This window comes from Phyllopteryx taeniolatus, chromosome 20 (genome assembly GCF_024500385.1).
Source record: "Phyllopteryx taeniolatus isolate TA_2022b chromosome 20, UOR_Ptae_1.2, whole genome shotgun sequence".
NCBI classification, from domain to species: Eukaryota; Metazoa; Chordata; class Actinopteri; order Syngnathiformes; family Syngnathidae; genus Phyllopteryx; species Phyllopteryx taeniolatus.
Window position 1 is genome coordinate 4,921,947 of NC_084521.1, and position 14,904 is coordinate 4,936,850.

The 14,904-nt window shown below is 42.5% G+C and overlaps 1 protein-coding gene across 2 annotated transcripts in view; it reads right to left on the bottom strand.

Moving 5' to 3' along the window:
• prex2 (phosphatidylinositol-3,4,5-trisphosphate-dependent Rac exchange factor 2) overlaps nucleotides 1–14,904 on the bottom strand; it is a 50,547-nt gene that overhangs the window by 20,683 nt on the left and 14,960 nt on the right. For both annotated transcript variants that reach the window (XM_061758547.1, XM_061758548.1), the window contains 14 exons: nucleotides 14,129–14,290; nucleotides 11,929–12,062; nucleotides 11,350–11,453; nucleotides 9,032–9,181; nucleotides 8,769–8,910; nucleotides 7,147–7,247; nucleotides 6,348–6,451; nucleotides 6,233–6,282; nucleotides 3,760–3,835; nucleotides 3,602–3,674; nucleotides 2,782–2,924; nucleotides 2,603–2,695; nucleotides 2,159–2,307; nucleotides 1,203–1,288 (listed from right to left, as the gene is read on the bottom strand). In XM_061758547.1, coding sequence (XP_061614531.1) covers nucleotides 1,203–1,288; nucleotides 2,159–2,307; nucleotides 2,603–2,695; nucleotides 2,782–2,924; nucleotides 3,602–3,674; nucleotides 3,760–3,835; nucleotides 6,233–6,282; nucleotides 6,348–6,451; nucleotides 7,147–7,247; nucleotides 8,769–8,910; nucleotides 9,032–9,181; nucleotides 11,350–11,453; nucleotides 11,929–12,062; nucleotides 14,129–14,290 — 1,567 coding nt within the window. The remainder of the gene's footprint in view (nucleotides 1–1,202; nucleotides 1,289–2,158; nucleotides 2,308–2,602; nucleotides 2,696–2,781; nucleotides 2,925–3,601; nucleotides 3,675–3,759; nucleotides 3,836–6,232; nucleotides 6,283–6,347; nucleotides 6,452–7,146; nucleotides 7,248–8,768; nucleotides 8,911–9,031; nucleotides 9,182–11,349; nucleotides 11,454–11,928; nucleotides 12,063–14,128; nucleotides 14,291–14,904) is intronic.

Sequence of the window (14,904 nt, forward strand, 5' to 3'; positions counted from 1 at the left end):
GATGTGATTCACAACACAAGCACAGAAAGTTCAAGGCTGACTAATGTGCAGTGGAGAGTTTTGTCACGTCATCTAGTGTCGTATCATGTCGTAGTGTTGTGTTGCGCGCTGGCGTGTAATGTACTGTTGTCTAGTGTTGCTTCCTGTAGTTAATTTAGGTTTGGTAGTGTGTGTGTTGTGAGTGTAGTTAAGTTTAGTGCAGAGTACTTACCTGCAGTGTCGTGTCGTGAAGTGCTCCGTGGTGTAGCGCTGCGGTGTGTAGTGTCGTGTTTTTGTAGTGGACCGCCATCTCGTGTCGTGGAGGCTGTTGTTAGTGTTGTGATGTTTGTGTCATGTTGTAGTGCCACGTAGCGTTGTGTAGTGTAGTGTTTCGTGGTATCGTGTAATGTGATACAGTGTCATATCCTGTAGTACCATGTCATGTCGTGTAGTGTTGTGTGATGTAGTACAGTATCCTGTTGCGCTGTGTCATCTAGCGTCGAGTCACGTTTTGGCATGTCGTGCCATGCCGTATTGTGACGTAGTTTAATGCCATGTGGAGTGGAGTGTTGTGTCGTGCCTCGTTGTGTTGTGCACTTAGTAAAATGTTGACCGGGTTTAGTGTTTTTGTGGTGTCCTGTAATGTCATACAGTGTTGTATTTTGTAGGGTAATTTCATGTAATGTAGTGCAGTGTCATCATACGACGTCATCTGGTGTTGGATCGTGCCGTGTCATGCGGCGTTATGTCATTACTGTTGTGTCGTGTAGCGTAGTGTAGATCGTAACAGTGCAGTGCTGCTTAGTGTCATTACTGTCGTCTCGTCTCTATATGTACAGTATTTAGTCTTTAGCGTTGTGTCATTTCTTTTTGTGTTGTGTTTTGTGGCGTCGAGTAAGGTCATACGGTGTTGTGTCTTGTAGTGTCATGATGTGCAGAGTCATTTTGTGTTGTGTGGTGTCATGTCACGTCAAGTCGTGCCACGTTGCAACGAGTGGTGTCATGTAGCGTAGTGTGTCACAAGTTGACAAAAACAAGAGCATGGCTTGTTGTCGTGTTATATCGGACACCATCATGTGTACTAACCTTGATAGCATTGCGGCAGCCTTCCTAACACGCTGCGTTAGGTTAGAGGAGCACAACATTGCATGACGCACAATAAAACACGACGCAACAGCTGCTTCCCAACTGTGCCGCAATAACACGAAACGGCGTCCGTTTACCTCTTCCAACGGCGTGCACCACGGAGGGGCCGAAGCCGCGGATTTGGAAGCCCAAACCATCCACCGAGTCGGGAATCTTCACAGTCCTGGAATTAGAAACAATTGGAATGGGAAATTTCATATTCGATATTATAGAATACATTTTACGGCATTTTTGTACCTTCAATAGTTGGTTTAATTATAATACACAAGGAGTGAGTGCAGTCTGTCTGCTCAAGAACAATAGCGAACAGTGTAATAACAATTAAATAGAATGTAAACAAATGAAACAGTTTGTACATCATGATGTAATTGTTCAACTCAACTCATTCTGCTGCTCCTTCTGGTGAGCCCGCCTTGGCCACTGCGGGGCAGTATAATACAGTTTTACAGACGAACGAAAAAGGGATTGGGTCTTCTCCATTTGTCTCCATTTACATTGTCACTATTCTCAGTGACTCACTAAGCTACAATGATATTAATCTTTTTTTTTCCACAGAGGATGAAGAATATATGCCTGTTGGTATTGTGATATTGTCTGCCTACATGTGTTGGTCCACCATTTGAGTTCAAATATTAGCTACTTAAAAGGATCGAAAACTGCAACTATCGAAGCTAATCATTAGCATGTCAATGGCGTTTTCCATTGTATGTTAGCAGTAAGCCAAGCAGGGCCTTTCTTTAAGGTAGTTGTTTGGTTGTTTTAAATCAACAATGTGCAATTCTCTTCGTTTTATGTTTAGTTTGACAGTAAACCTCAACCGGGAGTGGCAACTTTCAGCCTCTTTTTTTAAACAATTGTTCACTACACTAAACTAAAATTCCTAATTGGGCTCACTCGTATCTCAAGGCACCACTGTATTTGCTTCAGGTATTCTCTATCAGACCAAGCGTTCTTTTTTTCCACAACACAATGAATACTAGCTACTTTTGTGCTGTAGTGACACACTAAACTATGTTACAAAAACGTGACATACTCTCTGGGTTTGGTGCTGACCAGGACCCGGAGCGGCCCTTTGCTGTCGAAACACTGCCTGAGGAGAACCTCCACCTCCGAGAAAGGTCTGAGGAACACCAGGTCTCCGTTGATGGCGAACAGCTTCTTTCCCGCCTCCAGGCCGGCCATCTTAGAAGCACACATAGCCAATATGTTGAGTTTTATCAATGCAAACAGTGGTTTGGTAGCATAGAGTTAGCATTTTGGTTAATGAGCTAACAATAAACATTGTGTATGATGGAGAAGATGTTGATTTTTGAGGGATTCCAAAGACTACAAAGACGCCGCATAGCTTCATCCGGACAATGATGGTACATTGTTTACCTTAGATTAAACAAAGATTGAAAAAGGTTGCTTACAATTTACATCCTCATTCAGTCATATGACTATGGCTTTATCCGCATAGCATTATTTGTGCTCTCACCTCAGCAGGGGAGCCCTTCTCCACCGACTTGATGATGGGTAGCCTGTTCCTCTCCTCCAGGGTGAATCCATAACCTCCCTCGCTGGGTCTTATCTGAGGCAGCAAAAAGCTCAGTCGCTCAGCGGTGCATGGTCTCGAGTGAACAAAGCCATGCGGCAGGAAATCAGGGAAGCACTTACCAGGAGACACTTGGAGATTACGTTCTCCACTATTTTCAGGTCATGCTTTAGCGGTTTGTGTTTGGTGTTGGAGCCCTCCATCTCCTCGTCGGCAAAGAAGCGGAAGAGCAACGGCTCGTCCTTGAATTCGCTCTTCTCCAGCACTGAAGAAAGCACATGCTAAAGGCTAACATTGGGACGCTAATGTTCAGGGAAACTGTAATGCTTTATCCTGAGAGTTCACATTTTGCTAATACTAACACATAATGCAGTGCTATTGGCTAGCATTGGGATGCTACAATAGGTAGATGTGCTAATGGCTAATATCAGCATGCTATTCATCTCCACGGGGTACATTAGGGCTATATGCTAAGGGATAACATGTTGCTAAAGTCCATAGCTACGGTAGTGCTATATGCTAAAAGCTAACATCGAGATACCGTGTGGCCATATAGCGTGACATAAAAAAATTTATTTGACCACTTTGTTTCTTCAATTTCTTGTTCATTTGAACTCCCATCCCACAACAGGTATATTACCTGAAGAATACAATGAACACGACAAAATATATCTGATTTCGTAATACTGTGTCCTGTTTGACATGCTTACGCTTAATTGTATGGGAGTACAATCACTAAAACCATGGAAAATGATTTTTGTCAGGCATTAGAAATTAACAAAACACCGAAGAAACAAGGGTGGTCTAATATATATAGATTTTTTTACATTAAACTAGTGTTATTGTCACACACAAATTTGACTAATCTAGTCCAAGAACCATATGGCGCAATCACAGACCGCTTACAAGTTCCACAGTAACTATGAGGAGGGCTTTATTTACCGTGATGCATGAATCCATTGTCACACAGCTCTACTCCCAAAATCAGCGCCTCCTCTCTTGTTCTGCAGTCGCCCTGCAAGAAACACAAAACCAATTGTTTTTTCTACCTGGGTGATACGAGGGTCTTTATCCACCGGTGTCGAGCAAAGGGGACGTACCTGCGCTATTAGCCAGTCTATAAGCTTGTTGGCCATCACCACCGATTTGTACGTCCTCAAATGGTAATCCTTGTCCCTGGGCATGGATGGAAGAAGGAACGTACTGTAAATATTTGTAACATGTACATATATTTTTAATAATCATTTCGTGTATATCTTTTATACATGGTACCCATTTGTTAGAAAATAGTCGAGATTTATATTATTTAATATTTGCACATTTAAAGAATTCTGCCATCTAAAATTAACATGAAATCACATTTAAAAAAAAAACAATATATCAATTCACAGATGCAGTATTTATTTTAATATAATTGTTTATTATTTTATAGGTTTTCATATTACCTATATTATTTTCCCTTGGTGTTATATTTTGAAGTATCCAAAATGAATTTAAATACATCTTTTAAATATAGTATTATTATATTCTGTATCTATTTTACATATACTGAAACTATTTGACAACATTTTATTCTTTTTATTGTTGTACATTTATACAGCGTTTTCCTTTAATCATTATTTCCTGCCTTCATTAACTTGCTTTATTGCTACACAACATCAGTACCAATGTGAACTAATGCTGTATAGTAATAATAATAATAATAAATGACAAACGCAGCGGTAACGTAATAAACTGGTGGTAAATGAGTCCACGTTCTGGACAATTGGCGACAGGAAAACAACATTCCAGTGCGAGCGAGCGAGGGCCCCGGCAGTGTTTGGTCCCTGGGGTCCACCGCCCCCTTCCCCTCCTCATCTCCGTGTGGTGTTGCTGTTTCTCAGTGTTGCACACTCACTTTGCCAAAGACACAAACAGAGCCGTGACTTTCCCATGAAGGGGGGTGGGAGGGGTGCAAAAGGGCCAAGTTACAGCCCCCCGGGGAAAATCCACCAGCACTGCTGTGACTTTGCACCATACCGGCCAACATTCATGAGGAATTTGTTGCTTCCTCTACAATGCAACATTGTCTTATGTAACTGTATGTGTCTGGGACAAGTGAGTCCAGGATGAGGCACCGTGCCCTCCCCCGCTGAATAGGAGAGGCTGTCACCAGTGACAAATGGGGGGCAAACTGCGGTCTGGTGGGCACCCATATGTCCAACACGAGGATACAGCAGGCCGAGGCTGCCGATGGAGGGGGAAAAGGAGGTCGTTTGGAATTTATCGTGCAAAGAGAAAGTCCATTTTCACAGCCGTTTGTTTGTTAGTCAGCGGGGTCTCCATTAAAACTACCTCAGCAATTTCCATGAAGTTTTGGAGAGGAGTGGGACAAAGGCCAACAATAAATCTGTTCATTTTCTTATGGCGATCTGTCAAAAGACATGTTTGCTTTTGTGACCCTCTAGCCTGGCTTACTGTTACTCTCTACTAACATGCATCTCAGGAAAGCTGCTCCAAAATGCTGCTGCTCGGCTACCAACTAGAACTAAGAGAAGAAATCACTTAGCCATCATAGATTACTGTTACTATTATGAAGCTGCTTCTGCAAGTCATTAAAAGACCAAAATACTGCTGCTTGAGTACCGACTAGAACTAGGAGAAGACCAAAGGAGCGGCAGTCTAACAGAACGTGGCTTTGAACTGGCAGAGAGAAAGCACGTTCTCACAGCCGTTTGTTATTTAGTCAGCAGTAGTGTCCGAAAATCTACTTCACCAATTTCTGTGAAGCTTTGAGGATGAGGAGGGCAAGGGCGAAGGGAAACGTTTATATTTTTTTCCCTCATGGAGAGCTGGCTAAAGATGCAGATAAAACATGTTTGTTTTTGTGACCCCAACCCAGGCTGGATTACTGTAACTCTTTATTTACAGGCCTCCCAGGAAAGACTCTCCAGCTGGTCCAAAATGCTGCTGCTTGAGTACCGACTAGAACTAGGAGAAGTGATCACATTACTCCCATATTAGCTCCACTGCAGTGGACTTCTTTAGGGTGGATTACTGCAACTCCCTAATAAGAGAATTTTCCACAAAGTCTGCAAAGACTCTTCAGGTGGCCCAAAAATGCTCATGCTCGAGTACTGACTAGAACTAGGGGAATAACAAAGGACCAGCAGGCTAAAAGGAGGTCATTTTTCATTGCCGTTTGTTTGTTAGTCAGCATGAATGCCCCAACAAATGCTGAATAAAAATGTGGTGCAGGTGTGGCTAAAGACAGATTTTTAAACATTTCCCTTCAAGATCCTAAACCTGTGAATAATTGGTGCACAGTTTTCATCAAATGTCGGCGCAGTGCCACTCCGCCAAGAAATTCCCCGCCTAATTAAGCACGGGTGCTTGTAGGGGGGGCTGCTTGCTCCAATTAAACTGCGGCATTCACAGACTCCAAAACAGGCACCAGTATTCCAATTGAAGAAAAAAGCCTCCATGAGACAAACACACTTACACATGGGAAAATCAGCTTTTGAAAGGCTACTGCTTGAGCACTGACTAGAGCTAGGTGACGAGATCAAGATGTAGAATTGAATACCGACCCACCTGACGACAGGAGTGAAGAGGCTGTGAAGCCGACAGAAGAGGCGAACACCCTAAGAAAGAGAAAGAACTACTTGATTCTCGTCAAACTGTATTTTTGGCTCGTCTGGCAGGTTACCTTGGATATGACGTCGTGCGTGTCGCTCCTCGGGTGGTAGGTGCCGTCGTCGTAACGGAAGCGGTACAAGACGGGCTCGGGTTTGAACTGGTGCTTGTCGGTGACTAAAAAAAATAAATAAAATACAGTTGTTAGACAAGGATATGGTGTTGGTTTTTTTTTCCCCCACACGCTTCCATCTTATTTGCCTCCATGGAAGCACGAAAGGGCCGCCGAGCGATTGAAGTCTTTTTGGACCGTGAAGAAACGCATTACAGAGCAGCTTAATCTTCGTGAACTAAACCCACAGGAACTGTGCCACTAAAACATTGCAGCTAAAGGCGATGAATACTCATAATAATCCCTCTCGAGGGAGGCTTTCAACGGGGCCAAAAACACTGCTGCTAGAGTACTGACTAGAACTAGAGGAACAAAAAAAGACCAGCAGGTGTCAGTGGCATTAGCATGTGCCAATTTGTTAGCTTGCTTAGGTTATCGACTTTATTCTGGTAGGTTTCAAGTTCTTGTTTTTGTTCTGGAGGCCCTTGAGCACCCTTTTGTGAATACAGGACTACGATAAGGCTCAGACCGCTGTTCGATACTGCGCTGCAAATTTGTTTAGGGTTAGCATGTGCAAGCTAGATGGTCCGTCTAACATATCATTTAGCAACCTTTTGTGAAAAAAAGGACTTATTTGATTCTTATGCGACTGGTGACCATCTGTTTGAGACACTTGGCAAGAAGGACCACTGAGTAAAGATGTAGGCAAGGCTGACGAGGCGAACCAGGCTAGCGAGGGGCAGAAGCTGCGGTGACCCACCGTGGTGGATGAGGCCATTTTCCAGCAGGGCCTGACCGAGGTGGACGCCCTCCTCCGGGTTGCCCGTCTCGCCAATTTCCATCAGCCAGGATACAAACTCACTGGAGAGACACACAAAAATAAATACATTACAGCGTCACATAAAAAAAAAAAAAAAAAACTAAGAAGGAACGGATTGAAAATATAAGCGTGGACGAGGAAACAACACGAGTGGCGGAACGACAAACACAGCCGCTAATCCGATGGCTTCATTCTGCTGTGATTACATCCTTGACGTTCCTCATCTGGCCACACAAGACAAACATCGCGCACTTCCCAAGCATTCGGCCTTGACGTCTCTGCGACACACCGTCGGGGGGAAAAAAAAAAAAGTCCACAATCATGTCCAATTGTAAACTAGGATGGAAGAGAAAGTGCAGAAAAGTTCTCATGGCCTCAAGCACATAAATGGCACAAGTTGTGGGGAAAAAAATAACTGACGGTGATTGGCATGGTTTGGATACACACATACAGGTGGGTGGGGGCACACCGGACACAGAATATCCAAATAAGTCATTTGTCCACAAAAGGTTGATCGATACTCAGTCCTTGGGGGGGGGGGGGGGGGGGGGGGGGGGGAGCAAAAAACTACCAAAGTAAAAGCAGCAGCGCTTAATCACTGTCATGGAAAACGTTCACTTAATACATACATTAAACACTATCCCTTTTGTTAACAAATGAGAAGCCGCAAGCAAGTCGGCAGCTAAGCTAACATAGCTGTCTACCTCTTCATTCAGTGCGCCTCCTTGACAAACAGCACATACAGATTGACTACCAGTCACAGAAGATCCAAATGAAAGACTTTTCGTCCACAAAAAGCTGCTCAATTACAGAAAAATAAAAATAAAGGAAAAGTAGAAATCCAAAATCCAAGCAGCAGCAGTAAACCACTAATGTAATGTGAAATGTTCAAACAAAAATCTCTACCTTTTGTTCACCAATGTCAAGTGTATGTCATAAGTAGTGATGAAATCTCAGCCAGTATTTTTGATAAAATGACATTTTAACATCTTGTTTGAGGTTATTTAAAACATGACAAATTCCCATCTCGCATTCTCGCATGTTCCGTCTGTTTTGTATCGTTCACGTCAGCAGTGGTGACCGGTAATCACGACGGCGCTACAATAACACTGCTGTTATTTTTAAAAGCGTGCGGCGGCGCAAAGGACATAGCTGTGGCCGAGTTTACACGGCACGGTGGTTTGGGAATGAGCAGCGACCGCGTTCTGCTTTGGCCGTTCCCCTCGCAGACACGCCGCCGCAGGAACGCCGGTGGAGGAATGAGCGCCGGCGGAAAACCGGGTGCTAACGTGCACCAGTCACAACACGTGGTGAGAAAGCAGCTGGCTAAGGCTAACACCCGGATGCATTAGCGTCTGACGCAAGCTGCTGTTACTTTGGTAGGTTTTCTACTTCCCGTTTTCATTCCATCAGACCCGCGATCAGCTAACTTTTTGTGGACAAATGACTTTTATTTGGGTCCACCTTTTTGTGACGTCTGACAATATCTCTCATGGATTAGATTAAAAAGAAGAACACAGCATTCCAAACAGACACAAACAAGCCATGTTGGGGAATCTCACCTTCCCAGGAAGCACTTTGGGAACGTGCTGAGCTTGCGTTTGCGGTCCTTAATGAGGTGTCCTTTGCTCATGAGCTGGTAGAGCTTCTCACCCTTCTCAGAAACCATCAACCACGTGTCCTGCTCCATGCCCAGCGTCAGACCTACGAACACACACACACACACACACAAATACAGCATGTGGGCAAAAGTATTGGACACCTGGATATTCCCTCTTTGTGTCTTGAGAGAGATGTTATTAAAAGTGAAAAGGTGTTGACTGACTCTTGCGGCGTTCGCGCTCCTTCATGATGGCCTCCAGCCACCCGTGCTTCTCCTCGGCCGTCTTGGCCATACACACGAACCACTTGTTCTTGGCCGTGTTGTGGATCTTCCAGCCGTTGTTGACGATGTTGCCCGAGCTGTGGTAGTCAGCTGCAGGCACGGAAAACATCCAAAGTGACCGTGACGACGACAACGATTGGATTCCCAGTTTAAAAAAAAAAAAAAGACAGGACGTGTAAACAGATAAAGCAAAGTCCAAAAAAATGTTGGAATTTCAAAATTTGAAAATCATTGGTTTTAGTTTGGTAGGTTTCTACTTCCTGTTTGCTCCCATTCCCATTGGCTTGACAGCACTTACAGCCAGTATTGACCCACTAAGGGTGAACAAACGACTTTAGGTTAGGTTTCTACAGTTTTTTCCCCCCATACGATCAATTACTAACCAACTTTTTGTGAACAAAAGACTTATTGAATTTTCGTCAACTCGTGTTGTGTATTTCGGTCTCCCCATTTGCGCCCTTCGAAAAGAAAGCGCACTGGGTGAAGATGTAGCCGCTGACTGACTTGATTCCACGAGTGTCACTTGTTAACAAAAGGTACAGTGTCTTAGTTGTGTTACGTCGGACCGTTTTACACCACTATTAGTGGTTTAGCACTGCTGATTTTACTTTGGTAGGTTTCAACTTCCCATGTTTGATTTATTATTCTTTCCAACTTCCAAAGTTTTTGTGTCTTTGCTCATAGGACCAACTTTTGTGAACAAAGTGGTTTATTTGGCTCTACTGTTACATGTGTGGTCCATTCAAGCGGCCAGAGTGTGTAAGCAAACCATGCCGATCACCATCAGTATGTGTCTGCCGTTATTTTGAAAATACCTCAAGGGCATTTTCTCAGCCTCTGGCTGCAAGTGTGCGCCTGGGGGGGAAAAAAAATAAATGCATACAAATAAAAAGTCTTCATTATATGGAAACCGGAGCCGTAATTCACTTGTCGGACATGCTAAGCTGATATCCCGCCTGTGGTGTTGCAGGACACCCACGGGCCGCCACCTGCAAGCCGTATTTACGCAGTCTCCGCTGCGTCCGTCACTCAGAAAACACGCCCGATAGAGAGCGAGCGTGCCGAGAGCGCAGGAAATGACAGCTTCCACTAAAATAAAAGTGATAATCAGAGGCTACGCACGGCCAAGAGACACAAGCGATCAGCAGGCAGCCGCAGCAACACTTAAGGATGCGGACAAGGCTGCCGTCAAAAATCATTTGGCGATGGCATTCAAGTACTGTAATAAGTAATAGTAATCTGTCGCGTGGAAGGCACACAAACATCCATCCATCCATTTTCTGAGCCGCTTCTCCTCAGGCAGGAGGCGGGGTACACCCTGAACTGGTTGCCAGCCAATCGCAGGGCACATAGAAACAAACAACCATTCGCATTCACAGTCATGCCTACGGGCAATTTATAGTCTCCAATTAATGCATGTTTTTGGGATGTGGGAGGAAACCGGAGTGCCCGGAGAAAACCCACACAGGCACGGGGAGAACATGCAAACTGATTGAACCCGGGTCCTCAGAACTGTGAGGCTGACGCTCTAACCAGTCGTCCACCGTGCCGCCGGCACACAAACAATAAAACTAAATTGAATTAAATCATAATAGTAATATTAATATTTCAAAAACTCTTCATTAAGACCACAGCACTGATAGAACATACACGTTTAAGTATTTTGTTCACAAAAGATGCTCAGTTTATTTGCCACCACGGAGGTGAGGATTAGTGACTTGGATACGCGGCTCCACACCGTGTTTAATTGGCTGCAGCTCATAGCTGGTGCGTGGCGAGTTAGCTTAGCGTCGAGCATTCCTCTGGTAGTTCCCAAGCGGCCGGGAAAGCAGGGGTTCGTACGGCTGTGGTCAGACCTCTTTGAAACCGTTTTCATGACGTCATCAACAAACGGTATCGAGATTAGTGGGTAGTCAAAATCTATACCGTAGGCCAAATTTATACCATCTACTGCATAAACACCTCTAGTTGAAGCTTACCAAAATAAAAATCAGCAGTGCTAAACTACTATCATTCAAATGTAACACATACATAAAGTACTCTAACAAGTGACAGGTGTATGACAGCTAACTGGTTAGCGCTAGCTCAAGAAGCTAACGTAGGAGTGTCTACATCTTTAATCTTTGCTCCTTCTTGTCAAACAGCACAAACAGACAGACCCAAATGAACCACGCCAGTCACAGAAGATCCAAATGAAATGAAATGAAAAAGGTTGTTGGGCTCTTTCATTGCACGGATACAAAATGAGCGTGACTCACCCGTGCCGTCGTCCACATTTTCCACTTCCATCACTTCGGTGTTGATTCTGCCTCTGAACATGTAGCGAGGAGCCTCCGTGGTTGCTTTGCTGTTTTTCAAACGTCTTTGTAGAGATACAGTAGGTAGCATTAATACATTCACTGCCATTGACGGCTTTAGAAGTCAAATATCCATGTTAACTGGGAAGGCTGGCAGTGAATTAATAACAAAAAAAAAGTTAATTAGGGGTTGCCACACCCCCTTTCCTCCACATACAAAGCCTTTTGTATACTTTTAGAACAGTCTTTCAGTCACCAAGCTTTCTTCCGCAAATACCCTAAAAAAAATAAAGTATTTTAGATATTCTTATAGCAATCTTTGTTGAGGCTTTTAAGCCACGAGAACTGGAGCACACCCTCCCCGTTCACAAACTTTTTAAGACAAGGGGGTCTTCAATATCCAAACAGTTGGTGCACGCAATCACTCACCCAATTCCCCCCCATGAAAACAGCCCCTAAGCCCCCAAAAGACGAGACTAAAGGAGTGAATAACACAAACACGAGGAGACAAAAGAGTCAGAACGACTGAAGGCGAGCCACCTGTTTTTCTTTTTGCAGTAGACCAGGAGCTTGTCAAACAGGAAGAAGATCCTCTCCTGCACGTTCCCGGCGGAGATCTTCAGCAGGACGCCGTGCATGAGCATCTCCGTGCACGTGTCGGTAATGTTGGAACCCTGACAACACACACACATACACACGCACATTAAAGAGACGTTTGGATGCAGCACAATATTGAATATTCACACATGGGGAAGAGAGGAGATTACAAAAGCCTGGCCTTTCCGGTCCAATCTCTTGGGGGTGCGAAAAAAAACACACCCTGTTTCCTCTTCTAATGGCGTGCATAGAATAACATCCTGTATGTGTGTGTGTGTGTGTGTGTGTGTGTGCGCGCGCGCGTCTGTGTGTTATATGGTGCACGGAAAATGTCTTTCCCCTCACCTTGGCTGCTCTCGGGGGAGTTGACATGCCATCTTTGATTGGCCCCCCTCACAGCTAAAAATAACTCTCCACCACCACGCAACCCTTTTTACATTCTATTGCTCTTTCAGGACCTTTTAACATCCAAGGAGCCCAAACAGATGTTTGAGTCATTTTACAGCACCAGACGCTCCCTTAAACGTGTCTTTCGTGCTCTCACACACACACACACACACACACACACACACACACACGCACACACGCCTCAAATTAGCATCAACATGCCAGAATCAGAGTTCCACTTAGCCTTTTATAGGCCAATGAGACCATAATAGGTCATTTAAAATGAATTGAAAATGGCTCAGCGACCCATAAATAATGTCTAATAAAAAAATGAAATCAAAATAAATTATATTTAAAATGTAAAAAAAAAAAAATTTGTTTTGTTCTAAAACAAACAGATCAGCAATATACTTTATTATAAATGTAATGATGACAAATTACTAAAGCAAAAAACTCAGTTAAAAATATAAATGCAAGTAAACTATATTGCAATTGTATATAATTTTTTAAATTATAATTACTTTTTAAAGTAGTGAAAAAAACTTAATTTGAAAATACAATTAATAAATGTATATAATTTCAAGTTACTACAGTTGAAAAGTCTTAAAATATGTTTAAACTTGATACATAAATATAATACAAGAAAATAATATTGCACTGATATGTCATTATTATAAATTGGAACTGGGGCCATAGACAAGGTGGATGGAATTATGAACCGTTCCAAATAACAGTCGGTGTTAAAAACCTTCAGGCTTCTGCTAGAAAGAAAAACATTGTCAGAAAAGGCCTACTACTACATCTGAAAAGTACTTTGGGTTTATCAGAAGCACTTGTGTGCCAATTCCAATTTAACATGAGTTTGCATGTGATTGGTTAATTCTGAATACACCCCCATCCCAAATATAAGAGGGTGTGCAGACTTGTGCATCCACATTATCTCAGATGTTTATTTTACTTTCCCTTTCAAGAAAATTTTTCAATTATGTCACAATTTTTGAATGAGTTCTCCTTGTCGAAATTATTTTTTTTGATAATCCAAACAGGGGTGTGTGGACTTTTTATATCCACTGTATAGGCGATACATAAAATGTGCCTTGTTAAGTAGCACAGTCATGTTTCTTTTCTTTTTTTTAAAAAAAGCAAATGTTTTACTGAGCAGCGCGCCCTGTCAAGCGTTCCAACAGCTGTTTAGTTATTTTGATGTCACCTTCATTCCTTCCTTCATTAAAGCAAAGCAGACATTTAAAGCATCATTTAGTCTCATTTCTCATTTCCTCTACTTTAAACCCGCCAGAAATAACAAGCAGAGAAATGGATGATGAATCTGGAACGACAGAACAGTATGATTTTTTTTTTCCATGTAGCACAAAATATGATCACATGGCAAGCAATGAGAGGCCCCGAAAAGTCAAGTGGAAGCGACCACCGTGACCAAAATGCTGGCAGTGGGATGACCATCCATCCCGACCATCGCTGTGAGCTTGTGTTTATAATTAATACAGAGTACAGAGGGGGAAACCACCGAGGCTACACCCCATTCTCCTGGCGTGACCCAGAAAATGTGTGTATTTTTTACTTTGCACTATTGTAGTCTTTTGAGAAGATGCCAAACATCTTGAGGCACCGCCACTGTTTGTCCATTGCTGTCACAAATACTAGCAGCAGACCCACTGCCCTTATTAAAAGCCCCCCATGGCAGAATACGAAATAATAATGTTCTGGTAAGAGGCCTAGAAAAGTGTGCGAAAGGCACCTCCCAGCCCTCGATGTGCGACTGCCACTCTTCCAGAACCTCCAGCTTCTCCATCTGCCGCTTGGCTTCGTTGATGCCGGAGCACACGGCCTTCATCATCTGCAGCGACTCCTGCACCAGCGCGTAGTCGGAGTGCTTCTTAGGCGTCCTCTTAAGCAGCTCCTAAAAAAAAAAAAAAAAAAAAACAATTCCGATGTGGCAGTGGAGGGAACTTTAGTGCTCGTCAGATGGTTTTAATTTATGTCGTTGTATTCATATTTTTAGGGAACTTAAATTTCATGCATTTTATCTTTATTTGTTTTGGGTATATTTTCTTTCATTGCGTTGTTTAATTACAAGTATTTTATTTCTGAAAAATTTTATTTTTAGTATTTTTTTAATGAATTTTATCTTTAAAATTTTTTATTTTTGGTACATTTTATCAAATTCATTTTATTGTTATCAAATGTTATTTATGTTTTTGTACATGTAATTATAATAGATGGTAAAGTATTTTTATTTATTTAAATTCTTTTTAGTCAATTTAATTAAACATTGTATTTTTATTTATTTTCATTGGATTTCATTTATTTTGTATCTTAGAAGGTCATTTTTTATTTGTTTTGAGTTTTAATTTGATACTTTTGGTTTTATTTCATTTCTATTTAATGTTATTTGATCAATTTAAATGTATTTTATTCCCAATAACTTTTCTTTGTAGCACATTTTATTTAATTGGTCTCATTGTATTTTTTTGTGTAAATCTAGTTATTAAAAATTGTATTTAATGTAATTCA